Here is a 12046-nt window from a genome sequence, read left to right on the forward strand (position 1 = left end):
TTACATTAGGCTCTGAGGAATTTAAGCCATGGAAATATGTTATGGTATCAGTTGGCTCACAGTGTTGCCTCTTATAACACTCTGGTGAGGGAAACCCTTTGTCTGGAAAGAAATCTAAAGAAATCAACTCACATTTGTCAGTTAATATATTCTTCCTATCTATCTACAGTGATGGAAAACAGTATTTGATCCACTGCTGATTTTTTACGTTTGCCCACTGACAAAGAAATTATCAGTCTATAATTTTAATGGTAGGTTTATTTGAACAGTGAGAGACAGAATAACAACAAAAAATCCAGAAAAACGCATGTCAAAAATGTTAGAAATTGATTTGCATTTGAATGAGGGAAATAAGTATTTGACCCCTCTGCAAAACATGACTTAGTGCTTGGTGGCAAAACCCTTGTTGGCAATCACAGAAGTATGTTCAATGAACCATAAACAATTCATGAACATGCACCTGTCGAACAGCTTACAGACGGTAGGCAATTAAGGTCACAGTTATGAAAACTTAGGACACTAAAAGGCCTTTCTACTGACTCTGAAAAACACCAAAAGAAAGATGCCCAGGGTCCCTGCTGATCTGTGTGAACGTGCCTTGGGTATGCTGATGCTGCAAAGGGGCAACTGCCCGAGTTACACCAGGAATACCCTGCAGATGTGGCCAGGGCAATGAATTACTGTGAGACGCCTAAAACATCGCTACAGGGAGACAGGACGGACAGCTGATCGTCCTCGCAGTGGCAGACCACATATAACAACACCTGCACAGGATCGGTACATCCGAACATCACACCTGCAGGACAGGTACAGGATGGCAACAACAACTGCCCAAGTTACACCAGGAACGCACAATCCCTCCATCAGTGCTCAGACTGTCTGCAATAGGCTGAGAGAGGCTTGATTGAGGGCTTGTAGGCCTGTTGTAAGGCAGGTCCTCACCAGACATCACCGGCAACAACGTTGCCTATGGGTACAAACCCACCGTCGCTGGACCAGACAGGACTGGCAAAAAGTGCTCTTCACTGACGAGTTGTAGTTTTGTCTCACCAGGGGTGATGGTTGGATTCGCATTTATCATCGAAGGGATGAGGCCTGTACTCTGGAGCGGGATTGATTTGGAGGTGGAGGGTCCGCCATGGTCTGGGGGTGTTGTGTCACAGCATCATCGGACTGAGCTTGTCGTCATTGCAGGCAATCTCAACACTGTGCGTTACAGGGAAGACATCCTCCTCCCTCATATGGTACCCTTCCTGCAGGCTCATCCTGACATGAGCCTCCAGCATGACAATACCACCAGCCATACAGCTCGATCTGTGCGTGATTTCCAGCAAGACAGGAATGTCAGTGTTCTTGCATGGCCAGCGAAGAGCCCGGATCTCATGTCTGGGACCTGTTGGACCAGAGGGTAAGGGCTAGGGCCATTCCCCAAAAGAAGGTCCGGGAACTTGCAGGTGCCTTGGTGGAAGAGTGGGGTAACATCTCAGAGCAAGGACTGGCAAATCTGGAGCAGTCCATGAGGAGATGCACTGCAGTACTTAATGCAGCTGGTGGCCACACCAGATACTGACTGTTACTTTTGATACTGACTGTTACTGTTACTTTCTGACTGTTACTGTTACCACCCCCCCCCTCCCTTTGTTCAGGGACACAATATTCAATTTCTGTTAGTCACATTGTTAGTCACAACTTGTTCAGTTTATGACTCAGTTGTTGAATCTTGTTTTGTTCATACAAATACTTACACATGTTGAGTTTGCTGAAAATAAAAGCAGTTGACAATGAGAGGACATTTCTTTTTTTGCTGAGTTTATTCCTCTACTATTGATAATACAGTCAGTACTTCTGTTACTGTCCTGTGTGAATTTAAGTATGCTTCCTCTAATTCTCTCTCTCTCTCTCTGTCTCTCTATTTTTCTCTCTCTCTCGTCCTCTCTTCTCTAGGAGGACCTGAGCACTAGGACCATGCCTCAGCACTACCTGGCCTGATGACTCCTTGCTGTCCCCAGTCCACCTGGTCGTGCTGCTGATCCAGTTTCTACTGTTCTGCCTGCGGCTATGGAACTCTGATCTGTTTACCGGACGTGCTACCCTGTCCCGGACCTGCTGTTTTCGACTCTCTCTCTCTACCGCACCTGCTGTCTAACTCTGAATGATCGGCTATGAAAAGCCAACTGACATTTACTCCTGAGGTGCTGATCTCTTACACTCTCTACAACCACTGTGATTATTATTATCTGACCCTGCTGGTCATCTATGAACGTAGATGGTTCCTCTCTAGGTTTCTTCCTAGGTTCCTGCCTTTCTAGGGTGTTTTTCCTAGCCACTGTGCTTCTACATCTGCATTGCTTGCTGTTTGGGGTTTTAGGCTGGGTTTCTGTACAGCACTTTGTGACATTGGCTAATATAAAAACGGCTCTAGAAATACATTTGATTTGATTTGATACTACGCTAGCCTTCTGCTGCTACGCTAGCTTTCTGCTACTATGCTAGCCTCAATTTTTAAAGCCTCTAACAATTAAACATCTTTAATTCCTCCACTGCCACAAACAAACATTGGACAGCTGAAGCAAGCACACCATTTTTCTTAAGGAAAATGACCCTTTCTAGTTTGAATATACAATCTAAAAAGGGCATTACTTTTTGGGCATGTTTACCTTTCATAAATATCTCTAAATGCACAACATTGAACAGTCCTATGTATTAGAAGATTATTTTTTTTGAAAAGGCCTGTAAATGTATCTCCTGAAAACTCATCTGCACAGACCGTAATCATGGCATTCCCACATTCACAACAAAAAAGCTAATTCAAAAGCATCAATCAGACAATGTCATGATTCATGTTGGTCTGGGACGATGGTGAGGGCACAATGGTGCTCAGCTCAGAAGAGTCAGTCCTCCTCATAAACACTGAGACACATTTGGAGACATATGTTTCCTGTTTGGCCAGGAAAAACAATAATCAAATCCTTTGAGATCTTTTTGTGAAAAGATGATTGCTAATATAAAAGTGGGATTTTGTATCATCATAAATTAGGATGCGCGAGTAATTACCTCCACCCTCTTTCCCTCTCTCTCCTGCACAACAACACACTATCATCTCTTCTCAACAGGATGTAAAGTAGCCGAGCAGTCACAAAGGCATGAAGTAGAACATGCTTTCCCCCCACATAAATTTATTGTTAACAAACTATAGTTTTGGCAAGTCGGTTAAGACATCTACCTTGTGCATGACACAAGTATTTTACTTATAATTCACTGTATCACAATTCCAGTGGGTCAGAAGTTTACATACACTAAGTTGACTGTGCCTTTAAAAAGCTTGGAAAATTCCAGAAAATTATGGCTTTAGAAGCTTCTGATAGGCTAATTGACAACCTTTGAGTCAGTTGGAGGTGTACCTGTGGATGTATTTCAATACCTACCTTCAAACTCAGTGCCTCTTTGCTTGACATCATGTGAAAATCAAAATAAATCAGCCAAGACCTCTGAAAAAAAGTATGGTTCATCCTTGGGAGCAATTTCCAAACACCTGAAGGTACCACGTTCATCTGTACAAACAATAGTACGCAAGTATAAATACCATGGGACCACACAGCCGTCATACCACTCAGGAAGAAGACGTGTTCTGTCTCCTAGAGATTAAAGTACTTTGGCACGAAAAGTGCAAATCAATCCCAGAACAACAGCAAATGACCTTGTGAAGATACTGGAGGAAACAGGTACAAAAGTATCTATATCCACAGTAAAACGAGTCCTAAATCGACAAAACCTGAAAGGCCGCTCAGCAAGGAAGAAGCCACTGCTCCAAAACCGCCATAAAAAAGTCAGACTACGGTTTGCAACTGCACATGGGGACAAAGATCCTACTTTTTGGAGAAAGGTCCTCTGGTCTGATGAAACAAAAATAGAACTGTTTGGCCATAATGACCATCGTTATGTTTGGAGGAAAAAGTGGGAGGCTTGCAAGCCGAAGAACACCATCCCATCCTTGAAGCACGGGGGTGGCAGCATCATGTTGTTGTTGTGCTTTGCTGCAGGAGGGACTGGTGAACTTCACAAAGTAGATGGCATCATTAGGAAGAAAAGTTATGTGGATATATTGAAGCAACATCGCAAGACATCAGTCAGGAAGTTAAAGATTGGTCGCAAATGGGTCTTCCAAATGGACAATGACCCCAAGCATACTTCCAAAGTTGGGGAAAAATGGCTTAACCTGTTGCGTCGAGCCATCCCGGATCCGGGATCGTGAATACAGCCTCAAACTCATTACCATAACGCAACGTTAACTATTCATGAAAATCGCAAATGAAATGAAATTAATATGCTAGCTCTCAAGCTTAGCCTTTTGTTAACAACACTGTCATCTCAGATTTTCAAAATATGCTTCTCAACCATTGCAAAATAAGCATTTGTGTAACAGCTAGCGCACCTAGCGTAGCATATCACGTTAGCATTAGCAGGCAACATTTTCACAAAAACCAGAAAATCATTCAAATAAAATCATTACCTTTGAAGAACTTCAGATGTTTTCAATGAGGAGACTCTCAGTTAGATAGCAAATGCTCAGTTTTTCCTGAAAGATGATTTGTTTAGGAGAAATCGCTCCGTTTGGTGCGTCACGTTTGGCTACCAAAAAAAAACGAAAATTCAGTCTTGTGTTTTTCACATATTTTTTTCACTGTGTTTTTCACATATCTCTTCGATGATATATCGTTCGTGGAAGTGTGCTTTCCCCTCTGAATCCCAGGAGAAAATGCCTGCGGCTGAAGATTATGCACCAATTTACACAAAGGACACCGGGCGGACCCGTGGTAAATGTAGTCTCTTATGGCCAATCTTCCAATGATATGCCTACAAATACGCCACAATGCGGCAGACAACTACGTCAAGGTATTGGAGTGGCCATCACAAAGCCCTGACCTCAATCCCCAGAGAAAATTTGTGGGCAGAACTGAAAAAGCATGTGCAAGCAAGGAGGCCTACAAACCTGACTCAGTTACACCAACTCTGTCAGGAGAAATGGGCCAAAATTCACCCAATTTATTGTGGAAAGCTTGTGGAAGGCTACCCGGAACGTTTGACCCAAGTTAATTAATTTAAAGGCAATGCTACCAAATACTAATTGAGTGTATGTAAACTTCTGACCCACTGGAAATGCGATGAAAGAAATCAAATCTGAAAGAAATAATTATCTCTAATATTATTCGGACATTTCCCATTCTTAAAATAAAGTGGTGATCCTAACTGACCTAAGACAGGGAATTTTTACTAGGATTAAATGTCAGGAATTGTGAAAAACTGAATTTAAATGTATTTGGCTAAGATCTACGTAAACTTCCGACTTCAACTGTGTATGACCGTTGTTTCCAGACAAGCAGACAATCAGTGGGTTTGAAAGGGGCTGTAGACTAGTCAAGGCCAGGGCAGGATTCGCAGTGAAGGAAAAAAAATATTTATGATTAAATAAATGGGAATATCAAACAAAATAATATAATTTTAAAATGTCTATAATTTTCAACAATAGAAAGGCCTTCTTCAACACATGACATACAGTACAAATAATACTATATGTGGGCTGTAGCTCTGAGACAAACAGTATGCATGTGTAATGAACTGAAGGGTGTCAGACAGTCTGCACAACTCACCATCATCATGTTAGCCGACAGCTAGAACTTAGGCTTTAGATATAGGAGCTATGACGAGCATTGGGGTCCCAGACAAGGCTACTTGTTGCTACAGTACATACCACTTCTACTTTATGAAGTACAACTGCTTTCATACCAGTAGCCAACACAAAAAACTGTAGAAGAAAATGTATGCTCCTCTATAAACCTGAGTGAGGAGGTTACAAATGAGATTATAGAAAAGCCTCGAGGAATGTTTACTTTCAGTAAGGCTGAGGTTGAAATGAAACTACCTCATGTGGTTGAGGTAATTCACCAAAGGACATTTACTCTTAAAATCAATTTATTAAAAATATTTACTCATTAATTTACAAACTTGTGCTAATGGCATACATAAATAATTTACAAATATAAAGTTTCTAATAAAGTTGGTTTGTACCTAACCAAAAGTGTGAGCTATAACAGCTATAAATGTTATCCGCTCATAAACTCCAGAGACGTCCTAACCTGTCCTCACCTGTCCTCACCTGTCCTCCTCAATGAGAACTTGGCACTTCCTCTAAAATCACTGCAGTCCCATCTGTTGATAATCCATAGAGTGGAAGTCAAAGTGCTCCATTCTCTGCCAGTTACTCCACATATACCACTTAAATCACATCACGTGGCTGCACTTTGTGTCACTGAGATGACTTTCATTGTGATGCTCTTTATTAAGACCAGGTCTATACATCAGTGACCTTGGCACTTCATTAACGAGGGGGCTATCAACAGTAGAATCCACAACTGCAAACACAGGATCTGTCAACTAAATATACAGTACATCTGGATCAAATATGAAGACGACAGTGCACTATGCCAAATGTAGCCAAATAGATCAAAACTGGCGCCATTTCATGGATATGTGGCATAATTGAAAATATTATCAGAGGACTGGAAGGAATGACAATAAGAGGATCTAATTGATACAAATCTAAAAAATAGTTTTCCTGTTCTCATAAATATTAGCAAATTATGTTAGTAATTGTGTTACTCCTTTCCCCAATATTGGTATGATACATTTAGATTTAGAACGCATAGGAAAGTATATTTAAATAACCGAATGGTTTCTATAAACATCTAGATATTATTAAAATACATTCTGTGATACAGAGTAGCGTCAATGAGCGTGTTAAATCATAGGTTTAGCTTTACCTTGTTCCGGGGAGAGAGAGAAACACGCGCGGGTAGCTTTGGCTGTCAGATGGCCTTTCTCTTGAGAGCCATAGCGCTCCTCTGGCGTGGTGAGCCGCTTCGGACTCGGACAGTGACTGGGGTTGTGATGTGGGATCCGGCAGGTCTGGGTTCCAAAACCATCGTTCCCGATGCGTCTGGCGCAGAAGTCTGACTTACTGCTGTACATGGAGAGAGTCAGCCCGGTGAAGTCTGAATACACTGGGGTTTGGCGGTGACTCACCATTCCGAAAAGTGCTGAGGATTTCTGCATTGGAATTTCAGTGTTCCCGGTGTGCATTCTCTGTGTTCACAATTACTTGTGTCGGGGAGAGAAATACACATATCCCTTTTAAAAATTTGAAGACACATCAAACCATCTCCTAAACTTGAACATATGTTTTTTTTACGCACGTTCTTCCCGAATTGCCAAATAACATGGAATAATTAGTGACGATAAATACAAAATATGCAAGAAGTGAGAGATCTTCATTCTCTTGATGACACCTACCTTATATGCCGTCAAAAGGAAGAAGATGTAGACTCCTTTAATGTCGGACTTGGTGTACATCAGCATCTTCCGCCAAATGCGGAGAAAAGCGTGTCTTAACCAACCGCATCCTCTCCGCTTCCAAAGTACATTTTAAAACATTTTCTATGTGTCATTTCTCAACATCTTGCCTTTGACTGACATCTGATTCATCCACTGAGTCGGCAGTATCCGAGTCAATGCGTCTCTGTCCGCACCAATGCAAGCATGACTGTCCGGGGACCAAAGGTAGGTGGGATGTGAAGATATCGATCGTGCAGAGTCGTTTTACGGGTGAGCAAACTGATGTGTTTAGAAGTTAACGTAACAGCAGATGATGGGCAGGTCCCAAGGAAAAGGCCCATGCGTATTGTTCGTTCTATAGGCATAGGCCAACATTAAATATCATTGAAATGTAGGCTACCTCGTGTCTACATTCTGATGTATGTATAATTACATTCTTCCTAAGCAAAGCATAAAAAGGAAATATAACAAGAGTTGATTATTTCATAAAGATGAATAAAAAGCATTACAAAGCATTACAAAGCCCTATTCACCTCCATTCAAATGGTCAATAATTACCTCAATAAAAGCATGCATGTGATTAGTAAAATTAATTAATGGATTGGCCTAAGCATGATGGCACATGCTGCTTAAAATAAAATAATAATTGGATATATAATAATCTTGATGTGAATAGACCTTATTCGAGCATATAACAAAAATATAATAATATATAAATATATATATGTATATATACATTTTATAGAAAATGGCGGTAGACCTAAATGACTAACATATATGGCTATTAGTTGACGACAATAAGAGATACTGTATGAATAGCAGTACAGTACGGCTAAGTAGTGACATCTAGTGGAGGATTCAGTATCTGATCAACACAGAGAGAGACAGAGAGAGAGACAGAGAGAGAGAGAGACAGATGACATTTGAAATGTCTTTATTCTTTTGGAACTTCTGTGAGTGTGATGTTCATTTTTATAGTTTATTTCACTTTTTATTATCTACTTCACTTTTTTATTTTATTTCACCTTTATTTAACCAGGTAGGCTAGTTGAGAACAAGTTTTCATTTACAACTGCGACCTGGCCAAGATAAAGCATAGCAGCATAACTTGGCAATGTTAGCATATGTATCCCATGCCAATAAGGCCCCTGACATTAAATTGAATTGAGATGCCCTGGAGCTGTTGTCAGAGGACAGACTAGGGTGCCCAAGCCTCATCAAAATTCACTGGGGCCAAACTACTTGAGGGCTCAGCAGGAAAGGGTGGCCACAGCACTCAAGGGAGTGATTGAAATAGCTTCTTCCACTTTCCCCAATGCACAAGTGGTTATCTTTACCCTGCTACCACGAAAATACATTCACCTTGCCACCATACAGCGGGTGAATGCAAGCATTTCCCGGGACTGGCCCACCAATCCTCCCTGGACTTGAACAGCCTTTATGACCAGGTTCACCTCTACAAGTCAGCAATCATTTCCCGGGACTGGCCCACCAATCCTCCCTGGACTTGAACAGCCTTTATGACCAGGTTCACCTCTACAAGTCAGCAATCATTTCCCGCGACTGGCCCACCAATCCTCCCTGGACTTGAACAGCCTTTATGACCAGGTTCACCTCTACAAGTCAGCAATCATTTCCCGGGACTGGCCCACCAATCCTCCCTGGACTTGAACAGCCTTTATGACCAGGTTCACCTCTACAAGTCAGCAAGCATTTCCCGGGACTGGCCCACCAATCCTCCCTGGACTTGAACAGCCTTTATGACAGGGTTCACCTCTACAAGTCAGCAATCCCAACTTTTGCCAGGACCAACAGAACAACAGAGCAACACAGCAACAAAACAACAGAGCAACAGAGCAACAGTACAAGACAGCAACAGAACAACAGAGCAACACAGCAACAGAACAACACGGCAACAGAACATAAGAGCAACAGAGCAACAGAACAACACAGCAACACAGCAACAGAACAACAGAACAACAGAACAACAGAGCAACAGAGCAACAGAGCAACAGAACAACACAGCAACAGAACAACAGAGCAACAGAGCAACACAGCAACACAGCAACAGAACAACAGAGCAACAGAGCAACAGAGCAACAGAACAACACAGCAACACAGCAACAGAGCGACAGAACAACAGAGCAACAGAGCAACAGACACCCCGTGAACAGAACAACAAGACCTGCACTGAGAGAACCCACACCAAGAGGACCTACACCCAGACCACAGCTTTACCAGCCACACCCCAACCTGCTGAGACTCCCCCAAACAAACCCTCGCCACACCCTATATAGGCCCCCACAGATCAGACCTATGTCCACCCCCCCACCCCTATGCCCAGACCGTGATCAGAACAACAAGGCCCAACCCCCACTAATACACCCACCCAAGCCTGCGACCTAAGAGGTATGTACAGTGGGGCAAAAAAGTATTTAGTCAGCCACCAATTGTGCAAGTTCTCCAACTTAAAAAGATGAGAGAGGCCTGTAATTTCAATCATAGGTAGTACACTTCAACTATGACAGACAAAATGAGAAAAAAAATCCAGAAAATCACGTTGTAGGATTTTGAATGAATTTATTTGCAAATTATGGTGGAAAATAAGTATTTGGTCACCTACAAACAAGCAAGATTTCTGGCTCTCACAGACCTGTAACTTCTTCTTTAAGAGGCTCCTCTGTCCTCCACTCGTTACCTGTATTAATGGCACCTGTTTGAACTTGTTATCAGTATAAAAGACACCTGTCCACAACCTCAAACAGTCACACTCCAAACTCCACTATGGCCAAGACCAAAGAGCTGTCAAAGGACACCAGAAACAAAATTGTAGACCTGCACCAGGCTGGGAAGACTGAATCTGCAATAGGTAAGCAGCTTGCTTTGAAGAAATCAACTGTGGGAGCAATTATTAGGAAATGGAAGACATACAAGACCACTGATAATCTCCCTCGATCTGGGGCTCCATGCAAGATCTCACCCCGTGGGGTCAAAATGATCACAAGAACAGTGAGCACAAATCCCAGAACCACACGGGGGGGGACCTAGTGAATGACCTGCAGAGAGCTGGGACCAAAGTAACAAAGCCTACCATCAGTAACACACTACGCTGCCAGGGACTCAAATCCTGCAGTGCCAGACGTGTCCCCCTGCTTAAGCCAGTACATGTCCAGGTCCGTCTGAAGTTTGCTAGAGAGCATTTGGATGATCCAGAAGAAGATTGAGAGAATGTCATATGGTCAGATGAAACCAAAATATAACTTTTTGGTAAAAACTCAACTCATCGTGTTTGGAGGACAAAGAATGCTGAGTTGCATCCAAAGAACACCATACCTACTGTGAAGCATGGGGGTGGAAACACCATGCTTTGGGGCTGTTTTTCTGCAAAGGGACCAGGACGACTGATCCATGTAAAGGAAAGAATGAATGGGGCCTCCTTCCATCAACAAGGGTGAAACGTTGAAGATGAAACGTGGCTGGGTCTTTCAGCATGACAATGATCCCAAACACACCGCCCGGGCAACGAAGGAGTGGCTTCGTAAGAAGCATTTCAAGGTCCTGGAGTGGCATATCCAGTCTCCAGATCTCAACCCCATAGAAAATCTTTGGAGGGAGTTGAAAGTCTGTGTTGCCCAGCAACAGCCCCCAAACATCACTGCTCTAGAGGAGATCTGCATGGAGGAATGGGCCAAAATACCAGCAACAGTGTGTGAAAACCTTGTAAAGACTTACAGAAAACGTTTGACCGCTGTCATTGCCAACAAAGGGTATATAACAAAGTATTGCGATAAACTTTGGTTATTGACAAAATACTTATTTTCCACCATAATTTGCAAATAAATTCATTAAATGTTTGGATAACGTTATTTACTATTATGTATAGAATCGTTTTTATGGGGGGGTTCACTCTTTATGCAGAGAGCACCGGGAGAAGAATTCTCATTTAATTACCACAGTGAATTATTGTAATGTTTGTTCATGTGTCAATTTGGATTGCCAACTGGCGATTTGACACGAAAATATAATTTCATTCATTAATCTTCACTCATTCTTCCATTTAAGAATGATGGAGGCTACTGTGTTCGTGGGGACCTTCAATGCTGCAGAAATGTTTTGGTACCTTTCCCCAGATCTGTGCCTCGACACAATCCTGTCTCGGAGCTCTACAGACAATTCCTTCAACCTCATGGCTTAGTTTTTTCTCTGACATGCACTGTCAACTGTGGGACCTTATATAGACAGGTCTGTGCCTTTCCAAATAATATCCAATCAATTTAATTTACCACAGGTGGACTCCAATCAAGTTGTATGACATCTCAAGGATGATCAATGGAAACAGGATGCACCTGAACTCAAGTTTTAGTCTCATAGAAAAGCGTCTGAATACTTATGTAAATAAGGTATTACAGTTTGTTTTATACATTTGAAAACAATTCTAAAAACCTGTTTTCACTTTGTCATTATTGGGTATTGTGTGTAGTTTGATGAGGAAAACAATTAATTTAATACATTTTAGAATAAGGCTATAACGTAACAAAATGTGTAAAAAGTCAAGGGGTCTGAATACTTTCTTAATGCACTGTATATACACCAATCGGACCACTACAGTTAGCAATTTTGCCTCTCTGTTTTAGATGGTTAGGTCTTTGCCAACAAT

At 42.0% G+C, this 12046-nt stretch overlaps 1 protein-coding gene across 1 annotated transcript in view; it reads right to left on the reverse strand.

The window, feature by feature from the left end:
- LOC109888516 (zinc finger protein GLIS1) overlaps positions 1-7598 on the reverse strand; it is a 162470-nt gene extending 154872 nt beyond the window's left edge. The window contains exons 1-2 of the mRNA XM_031822432.1: positions 7348-7598; positions 6819-7155 (exon numbers count right to left, since the gene is read on the reverse strand). Of these exons, the coding sequence (XP_031678292.1) occupies positions 6819-7137 (319 nt within the window). The 5' untranslated portion in view covers positions 7138-7155; positions 7348-7598. The remainder of the gene's footprint in view (positions 1-6818; positions 7156-7347) is intronic.
- Positions 7599-12046: the final 4448 nt, after the last annotated feature.

This window comes from Oncorhynchus kisutch, linkage group LG4 (genome assembly GCF_002021735.2).
Source record: "Oncorhynchus kisutch isolate 150728-3 linkage group LG4, Okis_V2, whole genome shotgun sequence".
NCBI classification, from domain to species: Eukaryota; Metazoa; Chordata; class Actinopteri; order Salmoniformes; family Salmonidae; genus Oncorhynchus; species Oncorhynchus kisutch.